Source organism: Apostichopus japonicus, chromosome 8, assembly GCF_037975245.1.
Source record: "Apostichopus japonicus isolate 1M-3 chromosome 8, ASM3797524v1, whole genome shotgun sequence".
Lineage (NCBI taxonomy): Eukaryota > Metazoa > Echinodermata > Holothuroidea > Aspidochirotida > Stichopodidae > Apostichopus > Apostichopus japonicus.
Window position 1 is genome coordinate 26,225,208 of NC_092568.1, and position 20,886 is coordinate 26,246,093.

At 36.5% G+C, this 20,886-nt stretch overlaps 2 protein-coding genes across 2 annotated transcripts; one reads left to right on the top strand and one right to left on the bottom strand.

Moving 5' to 3' along the window:
* Positions 1–28: 28 nt before the first annotated feature.
* Positions 29–7,167, bottom strand: LOC139971317 (aarF domain-containing protein kinase 1-like). Its single transcript, XM_071977666.1, has 10 exons — positions 7,058–7,167; positions 5,684–5,872; positions 4,616–4,699; positions 4,101–4,304; positions 3,315–3,473; positions 2,766–2,924; positions 2,198–2,314; positions 1,661–1,807; positions 1,040–1,237; positions 29–657 (listed from the first exon to the last, which is right to left on the bottom strand). Exons 2-10 carry the CDS (start codon positions 5,858–5,860, stop codon positions 289–291), a joined length of 1,614 nt encoding a protein of 537 aa, XP_071833767.1. The 5' UTR covers positions 5,861–5,872; positions 7,058–7,167; the 3' UTR covers positions 29–288.
* A 928-nt stretch (positions 7,168–8,095) lies between these two features.
* On the top strand, positions 8,096–19,569 carry LOC139971322 (SNW domain-containing protein 1-like). The gene is made up of 15 exons (XM_071977672.1): positions 8,096–8,252; positions 9,492–9,552; positions 9,750–9,827; positions 10,159–10,323; positions 10,740–10,835; positions 11,078–11,184; positions 11,653–11,757; positions 11,995–12,064; positions 12,955–13,020; positions 13,483–13,599; positions 14,128–14,260; positions 14,900–14,999; positions 15,783–15,909; positions 16,861–17,024; positions 17,681–19,569. The coding sequence occupies exons 1-15, from the start codon at positions 8,236–8,238 to the stop codon at positions 17,886–17,888; spliced, it is 1,614 nt and encodes a 537-aa protein (XP_071833773.1). The 5' UTR covers positions 8,096–8,235; the 3' UTR covers positions 17,889–19,569.
* Positions 19,570–20,886: the final 1,317 nt, after the last annotated feature.

Below are 20,886 nucleotides of genomic sequence, written 5' to 3' on the forward strand. Positions count from 1 at the left end.
AAATAAAGACAGACATAAAGCAGAGCACTTGTGTAACTTGAAATATATTCGCCATTTCTTGTAAAAGACAATGTATTGTACAATTCTAAGAACAAGAAAGACAAGCTGTGTCCTCTAATAATTTTTAAGTTATTAAATTTTCAATCTATCATCACAATGCACAATAAAAGTGATTCACAAATAAATAAAAACTGTTGACAGTTAACATTGAACTGATGACACGTATACGGACGGCAGCTGCTCTTGTAAGAGGCAATGACTAGTGACGTACACTGCCCAGCACCTCCATCAACTGGCGTCATTCTGTGTCCCACCTAGGAAGATTCCTCTGAGGTGCATTAGGGCAGGTGCTGTGATTAACCATAGATAAAACTCATACAGGTTGATCTTCAATAAAGTCAAATGCCTTTGGAAACGAATATTCACTGTTTGTCTTAGGCTCTTCGAAGTTCTAAGTTCATGATCTGTGACCGCCCTGACACAACATCTCGACATGTTTAGGAATGAACTGGAGCTTTTGCGACTCTTCAGTGTGAACTCTATACTACGAAGGAGATCGTTCGTTTTTAGCAACAGGAGCATCTGCCGAGGTATTTTGTTTAAAAGCTGTGATATCTCTGGGATGTAGCTTGACACATAGTCTTGAATTTCCTCTGCCTGTATAAAAAAAAAATACTGCAAAGTCACAGCAAGTCAGGAATGCAATAATGAAGAACACAGGAGATACAACAAGCATTCTACTGATCCACCCACTCTGATCAGCTAAAAACAAAATTGACCAATATATGAAATTTCTCTCTTAAAGCAACTGAATTTAGAGAACTGAAAATAGATGAGCAACAACAAACAATACTGTTTACATACCCCGGATGGGCTTTCGACATTTTGCCCTATGCTAACCTCAAATGACCTTTGTCCCCACACCAAAAACAATAGGGAACTGGAAGTAGTGTTAGCCTAGAAGAAACACACTACCAAACAAGTGACAAGTTCTTAACGATTTGATTGCAATAAATACACAATAAATGAGATGCCATACCTCTGACTGAGAGAGATCTTTCTTGTCGATGCCTTTAGAGACAGACTCCCAGCTTCTGGCTGTCAACATGCATGCAAATAATCCATACATCTCTCCAGCACCAAGTACATCACTGTACTGTTTGATACCTTTAATGTCAGCAGCTAAGATGGACTGCCATAACCTTGCATAGTTCAACCGGAATTTATCACTCAGCGCCTGAATAGGAGATCCAAGAAAACAGGACATCCAGTTTGAGTTTATATCATATGAAACAGTTTCATGAACTTAATTCACCCCCATCAAAGTTTTTTTTCAAGCTACATAGAAGGAAGTTTATGTTATGATATAGCCAGGCGCGTAGCCAGGGGAGGGGGGGGGGGCGAAGGGGGCAACCTGGCTACGCGCCTGGATATAGCAAACATGTATCAAGATCAAATGTCATCATGTGTGGGTCTCTTTATTTTAGGACCAGAGATGGGGAAAATGAATTAAAGGAGAGATCTTAAATTCACCTAACATCAAAGCGTACTTTGCTATGTCCTGTCATACCAGTTTCAAAATGACAACACCACCTTTTGAAAGCTGTTCGCTACAAACCGTCTGATGATATCAGGCAATAAAGACTGAAGGAGAACTAACCTGATACAGGCCATGATCTAATAGAACAATCTCCACGCCTTTCTTTCCTGTGTTTCTGACGAGAACATTGCCTGGATGTGGATCACAATGGACGTACCCGTGCACGAATATCATCTCACTGTACATCTTTCCCAGACTTTTTGTCACCTAAGAAGATGAAGCAAGAAAACTTTACTTCATGCTTTAATGCAAAACACAAAATGTCTACTGATGTCAATATGTGAACAAACCCATACAGTATTTAAGCAAAGCACTGAAAGTAGGACTCAAAAACAATGTCATTCCAATTCCAAAAGATTGACAACTTATACACAGAATATAGCAGTTTTCAAATATCTGTGGTACTTAAATTTGGCACTATTTAAGTAAATAAAATAGTAAATTTTTTCTGGCATCCACAAAATACAATTTTGTACATGCAGAAAACCCTAATGTCATTATTATTTTACAACAAACAAAAAAAGAAAACTAAATTATTCATATGAGAGTTCAATGAGTAAACTGGCATGTGTAATAGCTCAATATTGTGATGTTAACCTCATTTGCATCTATGCCGTTGGTCACCATGTACTGTCTGTCGTCTACTTTACCACCAGAGTAATACTCCATGCACAGGACACGTTTAGTGGAATACTCCCAATACACCTTCGGTACCTGTACAGAGACGAAAACAGTGAAGACGTCTGGGAGCTCAACGTTTCTCCAAACGTATTGTGCACGCATTGCATGCAACAGGTGACTTGTTCACTATCGATCATTCTTCAGCCCAGGGGAACTTAGACAACATTTACAAGGAAAATCAAGTTAAATAAAGAAAGTGGGCAATTTTCCAAAAGATAACCTTTACGAATGTACACACCAAGTAAAATGGGAAGTACTGGCTTACAAAATCAGAAATGCATTGGTTTCTAATATAAATACACTATTGCCATATGCTGTTGAAGAAAACTTGAGGGTCTAGACTGATTAACCACCTGCATACTTTAATCTGCCCTCCACCTTGTTATGACACATGAGGAACTTGAGTTCCAATGGTGGAATGATGAAAACAAAGCAGAAAAATTTCTTTTAGAAGAAAATTATACTTTTAGGTTTTGGCTTTTACCTTTAAAAATTTAAAGTGTTTAAGAAGTTGATAAACCTTCTCTGAGTTTCGACCCTCCAGTACAAAGTCCAGTTCTTTGGGTAAATTTAATCTCATCTCTTCGCTGAGCCAAAGAAACTTGAACTCTGGAAATATTCTAGCAACCACCTGCAGCAAAAACTGAAGGTAAGAACAAAACATTGAAAAAGACAAATTTATTTAATAATGATATAAACAATATTTATATGAGCTTATGTGATCAAAACTAGGTGGGGACATGAGAAAATCTAGCATGTCACAAAAATGTACATTGCTACAGCTAATGGGTTGCTGTATTGTAACCCCTTTCACAAAAATGCTTGTCTTTCTTTACTTTATGCATATTTTAAATACCTCCATTTGCGCTTTGCTATATATGCAGGTATAGGTCATATGACGAAGAGTCTTTGGGGGGGGGGGGGGCTGTGGTTGGTAACGGAAGTGTGCGGGTTCATCTTATGAGAATTTTGGACATATAGAGAGTCCAAACTTTATGCAAGCTTTTATTAGATGAGAATAGAGTAACCTCACCTCAATAGTGTTCATGTCAACATCAGAGTAGTCCTTCACTTTGGGATGTTGCACTTTGATGGCTACATCTCGGCCATCTTTGAGAGTTGCTTTGTGAACCTGAGCAAGAGATGCGGTACCAATAGGCTCCTCATCAAAACTAGAGAATGCTTCATCGACCTATATGAGGACATCAAACAAATGAGTATCATGTACCCAATATGTAGGAGAAAAATCAGAAATAAAATTAAAAGAATTGCAATAGGCTGGCGACTTAATTTAAGTTTCACTGCCCACCAAAGTCAACTATTGCAATGTTTTGTATCAATCCTGCTAAAAAACTGCTTACTGACTGAATAAAGCTGGTGCAGGTTAACATAATACGTAATGGTAAGAGGGCCTGACATTTCAATCCTAGCAGGACCTTTGTCAGAGATGGGCTGTAAAGAAAACAGACAGAGGACACATTTCAAAATAACCAGATGGACAGACAAGTTAATTGGGACATACTTAAAAATGTATAGAATCAAATCTTCAGTGTTCCAAAAGTCAGTGACTCTTTTCATGAATTTAGTAAAGGTACATCAAGTGTCATTGACCTTTTCAATTTATCAGCCATATATATAAAGTTGTTCATTCTGGCTACATGGCAGACACATTCATATCACAGACTAACTACATATTGATCTCTTTGCCACAGAACCATCTTGCTGTACAGTATATGGTCATCACAAATTAATACATACATACTGACTTGTGCAAGTAAACTTTATTAACATTTACCTTTCTAGGTAGATCACCACTAACCTTACAATTAAGATCCTCCTCCACTACCCGCTTAACATCCTCCAATGAAGATTGAGGAGCATTGTCATGAAGTACCTTCAGTGTCGAGACGTACTCTGATGGAAGCAAGTAATCTAATGCACCGATGTGTTGACCGACCTTTATGAAGACACCGCCGTTTAAACATGCCAGCTGTTTCAATTTTTCAGCCGACCGAAGGTGAATCTGAAAGCATAAACCATGTAAAAATGTAGAATGTATCAATCAAACTTGGAGAAAGAAAATACTGTGATACTTGGCATAAATAAGTTACAAATTTGAAAGATAATAAAACCATCACATTTTGCTTCATAACATTGCTTCACAATCTCTGATGCTTGTTATGTTCTTCATTGTACTTATTACTTATTAAACAAGCAAAGAGAGACAAAGATATACTGTATGACTAGGCAGAGTAATACACTTGATCAATCTTCCAGATGTTTCTGATATGTTATGTACTGTAAGAAGCATTTATACCTTCGAGCATTACTTACCTCAGAGTAAATTTGAGAACTGTCTGGATCTGAAGAATCTACCCATAGCAAGCTTGTCTTGTAGTCACCAACGATGGATGCAGCCTGAAAATGGGAGGATGGGGAGGTTTTTTTCTCTACAAAAAAAACATTCAACTGACCTTCAAGTGCTAAGGACATCGTGCCAATATGCCCCATATTCACTATATTTGTTGTCTGTCATAAATCTCATTCAATAATCTGTTCAAATGTTTCGAAAGGCTCTTTTAATTTCCAAGAAATACACATTTGAAGTTTTTGAAAAATCTGGGGATCTCCTAAAATATGTGCAACCTATGACGTGGAGTGTTGCACTCATCCAAATTTTAATAATATGATGTTCCTCTTTTCAAAGAAGACAATAAAATATTTCAATAAAGTTCTTTGGCCACAAACCTGTGTTCAGTGTCCTTGAAATGAAGGTTGTAAAAACAAAGGGATAACATAACAGAAACTTAGGGAGTCACTCCCTTTTCATCATCAACGTGCATTTAGTTTATTCATAATAAAACTAAAATGGTAAATTTTTGATGGATTTTGATCGGCGTTGCAGCTATTTTCATGGTTTCTAGTGCCTATTAGAGTGATTAGGAGACTGTTCATAGTTGTCTGTAGACCTTTACAGACTCAACCTCAAAAATGAAAAAAAAAAGATTGAAATACTCTGGATTGCTTAACTTAAATTCTTTGACAGTACTATCCATGATAAAATGTTACTTTACCCAAAACTGTTTACTGGGTAACTTTCAAGTAGACTAGAGGTACTGAAGTCACACATCAGCATATCTTAAAGTTATCGTTTTCCAGCTTGTCATCGATAAATCCTATCTAGCACCATCATTTGAATTCGTTAATGTGCATAAACGTTGCTAGGCATTTAAATTTCAAATCACCACCTCCACTCTTATGACAGTCATTTTACTACAGTAGGAATGTATGGAATCATACCACCCCCAGAGGACACAACCAGAGTTGCTATGAAACAAGGGATAAAATATGATAAATTTATCACATAAAACAATTCAATAAAAATTGAAGAATTGTACGTACTGTAAAGAAAGCTCTGCCAAATCTGACAACTCCAATGGAAGACCAGTCAATCAGTTGATACCTTGAGTTCACATTGTAGAAGCCATATGTGCCAACAGATGCAGCTGCCGTGACAATGGATGCTTTCCTTAGTTTACTGCCACCCCAAATTGCTTTGAGAGCACGACCAATTGCCATAGTTGCAATGGGCTGTAAAAGAATATAAACATGATATGAAAAAACTCTGAAGACAACAAATTACAACTTGATCCCCACATTTATGCAAGGTGGCAAACAACAAAAATCTAGCAGTACTTAAATTCATCACTGAATGAAAACAAAATATAAAACAGGTGGAGAGGGGAAGCCTGACGGTGAAAACAACAAGGTCTGCTATATCACATTACATGCAGAAAGAACTTGTATTAATAGCTTATACCTCTTTAAATGATGACAGATGACGTCTAGGTACCCTATTGTACTCAGCTATCAATATCCAACAATATGCTACTAGAATTTAGAGTAAAAACAGAAGGTAGGCCCAAGTCTATGACTAGGCAATGTTAGACCAAACCCATTCCTTGCTATGACTTCGACCAAATTAGCCTCCATGAAATTCAAGATGAAATGCTGCCTTGGTAGGTCTATCATAATTGCAGAACACCCCGTAATCAAAGTACCCTTCAGAAATTTCCCTTCTCACAAAACGGCTAAATTAAAATAAGAATCTGATTACATTCTTAGTAATAATATCACAAACAATTTTAGTTCAATTAGGTCCCATAGTAATGATGATAAGGATGTAAAAATGGGTCGTTCTTAAAAGTAATGGCAAAAAATGAACCATCCCAATGGTGTAGCCACAACAGCATCATATATTGAACTTTGATTAGTTTTGGCATTTCTCCTCATATTGAACTTCCCTATGCATATAAATGAAACAACGGTGTAGCCACAACAGCATGATACATTGGAATTAGTTCATACTAGTAATAACGACGTAAGGACGTAAGGATGGGTTTTTCTTAAAAGGAATGGTACAAAATGAACTGTCCTAATGGTGAAGATAGTGTAGCCACAACAGCATAATACAATTGGCAATTCTCTGCGTATTACTAGACTCCTTAAACTCTTGGCATAGACCCAGTCAAATCTTACACCCTGAGGCTGACCGCAATACTATGTAGCATATACTGAGACGTGTGGTAGCGCCTGTGGGCCTACCGCCTACTATAGACTTATAGTATTAGTACTATTCGAAATGATCAACAAACGGAAAGCACCTCTATTTCAGTACAGTATAATGGATTCGTTAAAATATAATGTCAATCATGGAGACAGATAATTGTTCAAATAAAATCACTTAAAACTAAAAGTACAGATTATTATTCCTACCGTTAGCCTAATGATTAAAAGAGCAATTAAGCAGACAACATGAGCGCAGCCATTTTGGAATATTGCGTAATACCAAAGATCGTACCCCAAAAGGAAAGAAGATACACATCTTTGAGAGGAGAAACCAAAGGAATGATCTTTGGTAAGACGCCACCATCTAATGGTATCTTTTACACAACTTGAAATAATCGAGAATGAGATGTATTTCAATAAATATAAAAAACATTCTAACCAAAGCACCAAGCAAAGTTGGCATTGTTCACATGGAGAAAATGAATATTTTCTCATGTTTTACTAATAGTACTTACAGTAATGTTCTCTCTTTAATAATAGTTCTTCACTGTCTGAATCAACAATAATTCTTGTTGTAAGTACTAACAAAATCGACACATAGAGACACAACTGAAAGCAGAATTTGTTCTGGGGGCTTTGAGAACCCTGCAGCCCCACCCTGAGCCTGGACCTATGTATTACTTCCCATTAAAGTTACTTCCACTCAGAAATGCAATGTGTTATATCAAACTAATTTAATGCCTCAGAATAAGTGAAAATTGCTATTGTACTGTGTGTACCCTTGTAGTAGATAAAACAAATATAGTCGACCCTTTTATTTTCAGGATAGCCACATGGTAAGGTTTCACATCCCTGCATGAAATCTGTCTTGTTGCTTCACTGTTTGAGAACAAAATTTGTCACAAGAGGAACATATTGGTAAGACTTTCTCCTCTTGCATATTTCCCTGTTGTTCTGAGGCTTCATTTCTACAAGGCAGATTATAAAATGGCTGCATTGATTGGGTTTCACTCCTGTGTGTGTTCTCATGTGCTTTGCTAAATTTCCTGCAATCAATTTTCTGCAAATTGACGAGTTGCACACTTACTACCATCTCATATTGATGCATTGACGAGATCCGTCATCTCGTCAAAACGTCAATTTTCTGAATTTTGTCACGTTACCATCTCGTCAACTCGTCAACTTGATTTGCAGATAATTTGTCGTTTTGTCAAGTCGGTAACTCGACAATGCAATGTCCCTTCTACGCTTCCGTACGTTGGTGCTAAGTGTACAAGGTTATTCTTATTAGCTAGATGGTCACGCAGCTCCTTTTCCTCTGAGTTGAGCCTACTAATACTAATTTATTTTTCTCAACCCCATCAACGTCTGTCCAGACATCAGTAATGGTGTCACTAGCCGAGTAAGTACAATTTTCTCAATTTAGTACTTGATGTCGTCCGGTTATTATAGTTATATTCCAATCCAAAGTTAGACTTAGCCGAAGCTAAGTTGGCCTATCTTGCCACTAATAAAGCATATAGCCTAGGCTACGTAGCCAGTACTCGTTAGGCTAGGCATATAAGCTAATAATGTATTAGTAATACTAAGTAATGAGTATGGGTCAAGCACTAGTAGTAGTAGTACTACTACTTAATCACGTACTAGCTACTGCTAGTAACATTTTGTTATACTGTAAATTCGCGATAGTAAGGACATTAAGGGTTATCTGAAAGGATAGCGGTGATGACGATTTTCGCTGATTTTGCTCAGCTCTACTTTAGTTCTATTTCATACTAGCATGTGATTTCATTGCACAAAGCAAGGCAACATTTCGCTGCATCACCCCTTCATTGAAGTTAACTATGTAATTCCACTGAATGGGCGGAAAGATCCACGAAAGTGTCTCAAAATACAACGTTTATGTTTCTTAGTTTCACACTTAGTTTCACAGCAACTGCAGTGTATATCAGTACAGCGACCTATGTGTAACACAGTTTGCAAATTTAGGGAACAAATTACCATATTCTACCAAGTACCATACTAAAAAACATAACTGTTCAGCCATTGGCTACAGTAGTCTTACTGTAGTATACAGTACATCTAAGGGACTAGGAGTAGGACAACCGATTTAAGCAATTATCCTGTCCATAAGAAGGGCTTTAGGCAGCCATCCATCCAGTCTTCTTTTGCTGTATGTTTACAAATGGAGGGAATGCTCTGTGAAGTTTGTGAACAACCTCCTTACAAAATCAATGGGATTTTACTGTGTGATTTCCCTCGCATACGACGCATACTAATAATTCATTTGAGAAGTCCAATTGACTTACTGTGTGAAAGTAAAAAAATCTTCGGGGAGCAAGGCTTGCAATGAACGAATCAAACAAAATATCCCCAAGATTGTTGGGTAACACTAGTGTTACTTAGTGTACTACTTTGCATGTTCCTCAATGAAAGATGGCCGGGACAGTGACAGCAAAACAAAAAGGGCACGACAGCAATTTTTGCCGCCTGCTGGGTGTATTTTTCAGGGGCACCTTGGCAAACACAGAGGGCACAACAGGTTTTTGCCACCGGTAATGCCCTACCCTGGTGCCAGTGTAAAATTATCTGTTATTGTTTATCAAGTAAATAATTGTGGAAATTTTCTTTAACCCTGCAGCATTCTTCCAGCACCCAGGCAGTGGGGTGTTGAAGATGAAGTGGAGAAAGCATCACAAGAAGTAAGTCATTTTGGTAATTTTCAATAGTCCTCCCAACCCATCCTTGGAGTAAATTGCATTCTCATCCTGTGAACTTTTCAGTCTTAACACAAATTATGCAGGTTACTTACTGTCAATATTTAATAAAACATATATTTCTTCGTTTTGTAATGACAAGATAGTAGGTTTTAGTCGCTTTCTTCTTTCTATTTTCACAGTTAAGTGTTGTATCAGTATCAAGGAACGCTGCACCACCATATGGCCACAGAAGGGGGTGGATCCCTAGATTGGTTACAGTGAGTATTTTAACACTAATTTGTATGGATGCTTTGGAAGGGAAGTACTTTGGTTAGGGTTGAACATTTTAAGCTATTACATAATTTATCAACCTTTTGGTTTAATATGTCTTGGAAACCAAATCTGATTTATTCTGTAAAACATTGAATTACAATTTATCTGACCTTATTTTAAAAATTTGTTAGCTTTATATGATCGTTACTATCACATTTCAACCCTGTAGTAAATCAGCCAAGCCAATTATGCACAGAATGCTTGTCTTATTTTTCAGCCAAATGTTGAAGAGTTGTGTTCAACTCTTTAATGAAGTAACTTACTTTTGTTCTTTAGGATTTTGGAGATGGAGGGGCATTTCCAGAGATTCATGTTGCTCAGTTCCCACTGGATATGGGAAGACAGAAAGAAAAAACATCCAACGCTCTAGCCAAGACTGTGGATGCCGAAGGGAAAGTACAATATGATGCCATTGCAAGACAAGGTCATGGAAAAGATAAGGTATATATATATAGCTGTATAAATCTAGGAAGTATTCAATTTGACCTGTCTTTGTTTCTTACATCATTATCTGATTTTGTACTTGGTTGCAGTTATGCCATAGTGAGTAACATGGCCTCATTGATACTGATAGAGGCCATAAGTCCAACAGAAGTCAAACAGTGAACATTTGTATAAAACAAGATATTTAAAGTGGGGCAGATCTCATATGTTGTCTGTAGTTCCAGCTTATTGAGTCTAACAGTCTTGTTCTGGTCAAAGGTTAACATATGTCAAATTTTGTAAGTTTGTAGCCTCAATATCTTTAAGAAGGTCAGGTTGGACTCCGTTAAATAGACTTTAGCAGTAGATGACACATCATATCCTCCTCAGACATTTCACCTTACGATCTTCTTTGTTGCATTACATTGTCACAGATAATTCATTCCAAGCCACAAGATCTGGTAGCAAAACCAATCACTGATGAAGATGACCCAGACATTCAACGTCCTGATGAAGAAGTTGTAGAGGAGGTCAGTGATTTTTGTTTCTTCATTTAAAAATTCCACTCTCACCACCCAGAAATATAGCAATTCAGCAAAGGAAGACTTTACAGAATGTAATGGTTATGTGAACTTCAATTTATAGCCTACTTGATAGTGCTGTTATTTCTACCAGAGTTTCCATTTCACAATTAATCAATTGGAATCATTGTTTATTTCTTTCTTGTTATGTTTTTTTTATTTGTTTTTATACTTTATCTTGTATTTGACAGACCACAGAAAAGACTAGAGAAGCCTTGCAAAAATTAGTCAATTCTAAAATATCTGCAGCCATGCCTGTAAGACATGCAGAGAAAACTGGTCCTGCACAGTACATCAGGTAAGTCAATAATTCACAAACTTTGGTAGGCAAAGTAGGGTAAAAAAGTTCAAGGAGGGTAATAGTACCTTTGTACCTTCCATTAAAATTGATCCACTTTGTCAAAACAAGTCTTTTCTTCCTGTTCCTTTTGTCGTCTCGTCCAATTTTGGATAACTGTTGCTTAATATTCCTTAATTTCTTAACTAGTGCATCTCATAACCAGTAATTATACGTCTGTAACCTAAACTCTCACACAGTCCTCCTGCATTTTCAGTCTAAGTGAATTGAACCTTGTCATCTTCTCCCCTCCCCTCCCCCCATCCCAACCCCCCATTTCTGTTCCCCTTTAACAAAATAGGTAACTTTTGGTCTTACTACAAAAGTTATCAACAACTTGAACAGGTGAAAACTTAAATACATGTTCATCAAGAAAGCTTCACTTTATAACTGGAGACACAATTTTTGTATCTTTCTACTACCTTTTAGGTACACACCATCTCAACAAGGTATTGCCTTCAATTCAGGGGCCAAACAAAGAGTGATACGTATGGTTGATGTACAGAAGGATCCCATGGAACCTCCAAGATTCAAGTAAGTTCATTCGGTCTTTTAATTTCAAAAAGCATTGCTTGCTTCTAACTGCATAAGAAACTTAAGCCAACCCGTGACTGATTTTTACTTTGGTTGAATGGTGGATTGTCATCTGTTGCCGTAGGTATTAGATATATCACAGTAAGTTATTTTCTGCATGAATTGATAAATTTAGTAGAAACTGTAGTTGTAAACATTGCTACAAGAATCATAGCCGTGTACTTTTGTCTTCTTCAGAACTAATAAGAAAATCCCTAGAGGTCCGCCGTCACCACCAGCACCAGTGATGCACTCCCCGACAAGAAAGGTTTGATCATCCATATATAGTCAAAATAAAATCAGATGCTTACCAGTTGAAAGAATGCTCTGGTGATAAAGTTGATTGTTTGCTTAATAATGATGTTAACTCACATTATGATACCATGATTAGATTCAAAATTTATTAATTTTTAATCTTTCATGATTGAATTTGGCCATAGCTGAATTTACTTTCCCCTCTCTCTTACCTGTCTCAAATTTCCTTATGCACTTTCCTCATGTACTAACTGGTAACGTATTAGCACTGCGCCCTCAATCCTATTTGATGTGTTACATCATCATGACTATTGGGTTGAATTCTTTTCTTTTTTCTTGTTGTTGCATTGATCCATTAATGTCAGATAATCTTGGGAGAAAGTCTGTTTTCTTCTTCAAAACAAACATCAGACGTAACAGCAGATGTACCCAGTGCACTTTGCATGCAAGAATTGGGCCAGAAGTTGTTATTGTCTGTAATAACAAAGACCTATGGCCACCATCTAATTTCATCTAGTTAGGATAAACACTTTTCTGTTTTCATTAGGGGACACTGTAGCTGTAACTTGATTGAGGAGAAATGGAATATGTCATTTTAGTAATGGAATGTAACAACTGATTTAAAATAACAGCCCAAATACCTGTGGAAAATTGAAGCTTATAGAAATGGATAATAAGCAGTCACTTAGACATCCAAAGTTTGAGAGAGCTCACTAAAGTTTGGCTACAACGTCACCCAAACGAGTGTGATCAGGCTAACTACTTTGGGCTGTATGGTCAGCTATATTGGTGGTGTTTATCTTAGTACTAATCAATAGAGGATGATGTGTCCCCTGCTCATCAAGTAACCAGTGATGTTATCATCCATTAGTTATCTTATGTACACTTTTTTGTTTGTTACAGGTGACGGTAAAGGAACAGCAAGAATGGAAAATTCCACCGTGTATCTCTAACTGGAAAAATCAAAAGGTGAGTGAGTCAGTAGTCAGCAATAAATGACTAAATATAAACATTTATGGATGTGGACATATGTGCATGTTGAGTTGTCAAAGTATCTCTGAGTGTATTATATGGCCCTTAGTATCAAGAAGATATGTTTTTTTTTGTGCTTATTTAGGGGTGGAGGTGTATGCTGATGGTGTAGATGTTAATGAGAGGTGGAGGTACAAGTTGGTGTTGTACACCTCCTTTTCAACCACACCAAAACTTTCTGAAGTTGTCTACACCCCTCTGTAATATCTTGGATCCACACCCCCTGATTGCCTTAAAGAAAATTGTGATTTAAATGTGTCAATGTATCGTTCTTTTATTGGCTTCTGAGGACTTCAATTGGTAATAGGTTTTCAATGTTTTGGTAAGAAACTAAAAGACTTCTGGTTATTACTATGACTCTATCTTCATCAAATTCTGCAAACTGTTTTAATCTCTCAGGGTTATACCATTCCACTGGATAAGAGGCTAGCTGCCGATGGACGTGGACTGCAAAGTCCTCAGATCAATGAGAACTTCGCCAAACTGGCAGAAGCTCTGTACATTGCTGACAGAAAGGTAAAGATTGAGAGAATTAAATTCTTATTTAAGAAAGCCTTACAAAGTCACTTGAAGGTGATAGTCTCATCATAGGAAAATTCCAAGCATTTTGTGATACCTAGCTAATAAATTTGATTTGTTTGTGTTGGACTTGGAAAGTACAAGTACATTGTTCATCATCACCAAAGAAAAGGAAAACAGCCAGTCAATTTGAAAAAGTTAATAATTTATAAGTATCTGTCTTTAATACTCTGACATCTTAAAAGTTACATTACAAATGTAAAATCTGTGTTATAAATTTGCTCTTAGGTACTTAGTATGTGTGTGTTTGAATTGGGGGGATGCGGGTGGTTGAGGGAAGGAGTTTAGACTATGAGGGAGGTTAGGCTATGACAACAAACCTTCATGCTAATTAAGTCATAACATCATGACCAAATATTAATTAGTCTTTCAACACAGTTTATGCATGAATGTTCTTCATGTATTAGGTGATCAGGTTTCTCAAACACATGAAATTGATTGTCTTATGTCTGTTTATCTTCTTAGGCTCGAGAAGCTGTGGAGATGAGAGCCTCAATGGAGAGGAAAGTTGCTCAGATTGAGAAGGAGAAGCAGGAGGAAAACCTAAGAATGTTGGCAGATAAAGCCAGGAAGGACAGAGCTGGCATACAAACAGTCCGTAAGTTGATCCGCGATGTTTTGTTCATTTTTTTACGCCCAGGTTAGCTTCTCCCTGTAAAAAAAAAACTGAATTAGTATGGCATTAATATAAAATTTAGACGCATATTGCGGCATATAAAACGTATGCCCAGCAGACATGATGATTTGCTGATTTGATGGCTATCCAAGTAATTATGAAATAATTTGACATTCTTGTTCATTTTGAATGGGAATCTTGCTCAGTTGATTTAAATGAAAGTCACAGAATAGAACAAAAATTATGAGCCCAACTGTAAGTTGTGATCAAGCGCAATAACTCTGGTAAGATCTTGAGCCAATGGATTGCTTAATGTGCAAGACACAAGTTTGTAAGATATACTTATTTACATTCAACATTGGCTACGGCCAGTATTTGGTATTGGAAGCAAGCATCATACTCTGATGTTCTGTTAGTTTATTGCTTTCTCGGTGTACCTGACCTTATGTATCCTGTGTTCACATGTGCTCATGTGATAACAGTACTGCGAGTGTCTTCATAGCTTTGAGTTTGAATAGGGTATGAGAGAAATAAAAGGCACTTTGAAGAAATATTCTGTACAAAAAATGTGTTATTCCAATAATATTGTGATACTTTCATATCTTTGTCTCGTCTAAACAGAGGCAAATGTTGATGCCAAGGACAGAGATAAGCTTCGGGATGAAAGACACAAGGATCGTCAGAGGCAGAGAAATATTAACAGAGCTGGAGCCGATAAAAGGTTTGTAACAAGATGCTTGGAAAGTGAGGACTCTCTGATGTTGCATCCTAATCCTCCCCTATTTGCCTTACCATATCCTTGGCCCTCCATATCTTTCCCTATTGAGCTTCTATATCCTCCCCTACTGGCCCTCTACATCCCACTATTGGAATTCTTAGAGGGGGTAAGGAGGTTGATACCAAATAAAATCATAGATGAAATATCAGTAAATTTTATGATTGACAATGACTTATTCTCATAACAAAACAATAAAACAAAAGGAGTATGAGATAGGAACATTAAATGAGAAGGGGGAAGCACATCTTTTGGGAGAAGATATGATTGGTTCATAAATATTCCTGGTAGGATCGAAACGTCAGGCCCTCTTACTTTTACACGTTCTCTTACACAGACTCTTCAGTGGATAAGCAGTTTGCTAACAGTTTAGTTTGATTTCTATTTTTTATAAATATTAACATACTTTGCAATTGATGTTTGTTGGGAAGTTGAATATGGTTTGAATTCTAGTAATGATATGAAGTGAAAATATGCTTTAAAATTATTTTCAAATGATAATATGCAATAGCATCCTACACAGGTCATCGAAATTGCAGAAAGTATGGCTTTATATATAGATATATATATATATAGATATATATATATATATATATATAGATATAGATATATATATATATATATATATATATATATATATATATATATATGTATATATATATATATATCTATATATATATATATCTATATATATATATATATATATATATCTCATGGTTTCCTTTGAAGGTCAAAACTTGAGAAACAGAGGGAGAGAGACATCAGTGAGAAGATTGCTCTGGGTTTACCTAATGCTGGAGGTAAAGGAGGAGGAGATGACATGCAGTTTGACCAAAGACTTTTTGGTTCCAGTAAAGTAAGTCCATCGTATGATTTGTGAAAAGCATTTTGTAGAGCTGGTTATCGCAAAGAGGTACAGGTTTTATTTCAAGGACTACAGGGAATGGTGCTTAAGCTCTTTGAATTGAAAAATTGTTCTCTTGTATGTATTTTAGATCCTCCTGCAAGCAGGAACTCGCGAATAAGCCACAATTGGCTTATCAAAGCTGCAAACTGACCAAAGTCAGCCTCTTAGATTCATATTTAACTTCCGTGATTATTAATTGTCAATTGTCAACAACTCTGTAACTGGACAACATACATTAATCTTGGTGTGACTCGAACTTGGGACCTCTTGTTCTTGTCAGGAGTCGGCGACCTCAATTGTGAAGCAATTTGAATAAAATAACAATTTAGTTGTGTACAACTATAAAGTCTTGGACCAAGGACCATACATTATGTCAGTTATGTGAAATGACTCTAGTTGACACTGATCAAGTTTTTTAAATTTTTTTGATGTATGTCTATTATTCCCAAACAAAACATTAGACTACTAGCAATCTTGTAGCAATACTTTTCAGCTATGTCAAGGTATGTTAGCTCCCAATGTGTGATCATTTGGAGGTCAGAGTTGACAATGATATTGGCCGATAAAAGGCCAATAACGTAGCCTGGGACAGAAGAGCTAAAGTGCCACATAAATGGGTAATCCATGGAAAAACCACAATAGAAAACAGATGTCTTTTAGGTGGAATTTCAAAGTCCTCTCATATTTTAAGAAGCCTCATGAAATAGTCATCAACAGTGATAGCTTTCTCTTACAGTAAACATATTTTAATCTGTGTTGTTGTCCTTGGTAGTGTTGTTTGTTTGTTTGTTGTTTGTCAGTCACTCCTGAAGTCTTTCGTTTACTTCAAGGCACATGCAAGTGAAATTGTATTCCAAGCATGTATCATTAACGACAGCATTTGATGCTATCTTTTACTAGGGTTTGGACAGCGGATACGCTGGAGGTGAAGATGAATCGTACAACGTTTACAGTGAACCCTGGAGGAAGAACCAGAACATGGCTAACACCATCTATAAACCCAGCAAGAATGCTGACAAAGATGTCTATGGAGATGACCTGGATACACTTCTTAAAGAAAAAAGGTCAGTTTATCTCGCAGTCAGTCAGATTAAAAAAATATATCTTTCTAAATGTAACCGGGAATGATGAATTTGCTGATTGGAGTAAGCATTGTGAGTGCATCAGTGAGCCTACTTTATTTCAAGTTTACAGCAATGAAGTAAAGCGGTGGGATGGTAGACTATTTAGAGAGAAAAAATATTCTAAATCACACTCACAAAAAGGTTCTGTGGTGTGGTTTAAAGGTGAAAATTGATACCTTGTTATTGAGATTTGTTAACAGTCTGTATAACATTAACAGGATACTGTTATGGACAAAACTTAACTTGTCAACTGTTTAACTTATTAGCAGTTATTATAGCAGTGATTTGACTTCATACATGGGCAGAATGGTTACTCTCAGATATAAATGGGTAAGGTAGGGAGAGGGGGGGGGGGGTAGAAGGAGGTTGAGGAACAGCAGTTTGCTGATGCATGTTGATAATCATCTGGCTTTAAAAGATGTAAAGAAGTAAAGAGAAAAAAGGGAGTTTTCAGGTGATGATACTTTTGAGCAACTACCCATATTGCAACTTACTTTTGAAATGCCATAATCAGGCATTCAACTTTGCTTTGATTGGTCACTATATGGTTTGAGATCGAGTCTTCTTGAACAGTCTTCTTGAATGTTTTCCAACAGGTTTGTCCCAGACAAAGAGTTTGCTGGAACAGACAGGCTTCGGCGTCGCGAAGGACCTGTCCAGTATGAGAAGGAAGAAGAAGAAGATCCTTTCAACTTGGATAACTTCTTCCGAGAAGCCAGGAAGGCAGATAAACGTCCATCGGAGGGAGTCTCATCCAAAGCTGATGATAATGATAGAAGTGGTAAGAGAAGGAAGGACAAGTAGAGGATGCTAAAGGATTGCGATACGATGATGATGGAGACTTTCATCAGTGATGAAACTTCACTTTTCTTGTTCTTGTTATAACTTTGACAGTCGCAGAGTTGGGACAGCTCATGTTTGACTGCAAGAGAGAGAATTTAGCAAGTTCAATTCTAAGCTTGGGCAACCCTGAATGTCATGACTGAAGTTTGGGCATGAGACACAACTGCCCACCTGTAGATTAAAGTTATTAAAAGCTCAACTATATGTTTATTACATATATGGCTATGTGTACCATTTGATTGTTTATCATGTGCAGTGTAAACATGGTGACATTAATCAAGGTTTTGTGAAGACGAGAGGTTTGTACGATGGTTTTAAATTGTGTCTCGATACTTGGGGGTTATGCTTGTCGTAGTTATTTTCAAGTTAAATGATGTGACATAATTGGGGGATAATTGTTGTCCAGTATCGCATCGCAAAAATGCCATGCAATATGGGCAAATAGACAAGTGCAAAGGTAAAGCAGTTTTGTGCACAGAAACCATCACATTCTATTTGAGACAATTGTCAGAGCCTTCTAAAACTGCTAAACTAAAATGAATTATTACCTGCATAATACAACATTTTTTACAGCATAGGAGTGCAAGGTAGCTGTTAACACTTCCCTCAAATTCTATACATGGGTATGCAATAGTTCAGATTAGATATTGTTCATTATATACCCTTGTTTTTAGCCCCCAATCCTTATTAATATTTGTAGTCAGATGTCAAGGCTTTTCATCTTATATATCAATGAATTTTGCCAATAATTAATCCTCACATTTTGTTTTATGATCAGAAGTCCCTGTTTGTCTGCAATGTCTTATGCTAGGATTTTTTTTAATGTAATATTCGTAATGTATATTACACTGACAATTTGTTTATATTTTCCATTTTTTTATTTCCCAAGCCAACTTGTGTGTTGTTTAATTTCATACTGTGGCTTTTGACAGTAACCTTCTTCTCACAGCAAAACATGGTTAAATAGGGATGTAAACCAATTAAGGCATTTTTTAGTGAAAAATGGGTCCAGTCCTTCCGTTCATTTCATATTTTGCCTTTCTATTGCTCTACGCCTTGCCCTGTGATGAATTTTAGTTTCTGTGATAGGGTGCTTCAAATTTTAATCTAACACTGACTTACGTCGAGAAGTGACGTCAGTGCGGCACATTGTTCTAATATTCTCTGAACTTTCATAAGTTATTATAAGTGGGTTCAGCATATTAGCAACATGTCTCAGGGGTGAATATTCAATACTTTGATGTCAAAGGGAAGACAAATTTGAGTAAATTGTGTTTTGTTTCTTGGTTCTGATTTGTTAAACTTAACTGCTTTAAAGGAAGATATATGATCGAACATAATTGAATCAGTAGTTTCATATCTTTGTGCTCCAACATGGGAAAAAATATACATAATGGATTGTATAATAGAAGAGTCTTGTCTCACAGAAAGATAAATTTCTGTAATATCGCATGTAGATCGGTTTCATCATTAAAATATTTTGTATTACCTTCTTAAAATCATCATTTGGAAGAAGTTGCACATTGTCAATTTTTATGCCTTGTGTAGTCACATGATGGTTCTCTTGTTATGTTTTTTCTTTGTTCTTTGCTTTGTTCTAAATGTAAAGCCTCTTCTAATAAATTTACATCAATACTCATAATCCTTTGTTTTTAATTTATTTTGTTTTACTTTGACTGGTTCTTGTATGTGGACTACCAATGTGTTGTTTCCCATACTCCCAACACACCCCACCCTACTTTAGAAATATCCAAGAGTTGCTTCCTTTTATTTTTCCAATCCTCAAAATTTTGCCTGATGGCAAAATCAAATCAGTCCCGTCAGTACTCAAACTGTGAACTTGATAGATTGTTCCTTTGGAGTTAGTCATGGAAGCAGAAATTTTAGTTCAAATTAAATCTTTTGATTGACAAACAAACGAAAAATAATTAACCAATGTAGTTCGGTAGATCGGCAATCCACGTTTAATTTTGAAGAATGAAATATGAAATTTTCCAGGTTACAGTTTGCATGTAATTATACTAATATGGAAAAGAATCTTAGCGACGAAATGTTGATAAACAAATGGAACCATTGAAGGCACATAGGCCTACCAAACGAAGTCGACGACATGAAGCAAAACAGTATAATACAGAAACACGTTAGTTAACTTGATATAGTTATATAAGTGTATCTGTTGCGGAGAATTGACATTTTGAAATTGGTTTATATTATTTCATTTTGAAATGATTCATGATAACTTTCCTCAACGCAACAAAGCGTGCGGTTGATATAGTTCACTACATGTCTAATTGTACACTTCTCGTTGTCAGAGAAAGATTGAAGAATCAGAATCTAAGGAAAGACCTGTTTTAGCATGCTTTGACAAAAGGACTACTGTTGACCTGAAAATTTGTCTTTATCACTGATCTATGTCTGACCAACCTGAGAGAGACATCCAACAATAATCGCACCTAGAAATGACAAAATTCATGTTAGGCACCATAGGTTACAAGTGAAATAAACATTACACTATTATTATTCTTGTTATTATTATCATTTTGGACGGTGGGAATGGGGGTGGGGGGTGATCGAGATAGACCTTTTTAATTGTTAATAACTCGCAAATAACAGATTAGCCAAAGTTGACCAACCTATACATGGATCAGAATTTTCAGAATGCAAAGTAAAGCTGAATTTTTTAAACGGTTTTTCTTGGCATGCACAGGTCGTGACGTATTCGGTAGAGGCAAAGACCCTCTAGAAACTATGTTATAGAAGACCATTGTATTTCGATGTGCTATACTGCTTACGAATTCGCCTGTATAGCCCTGGTTTGCACTGTTCCAGACTACGCGAGGCAACTCTTTTGTTTTCAGAACACTCAGGCATGAAAACAAATGCACATTGGGTATTGCGCAATATTTTGTTTTACAAAATATATATTATCATGTAAATTCCTTACAAATTGTCTAAATGA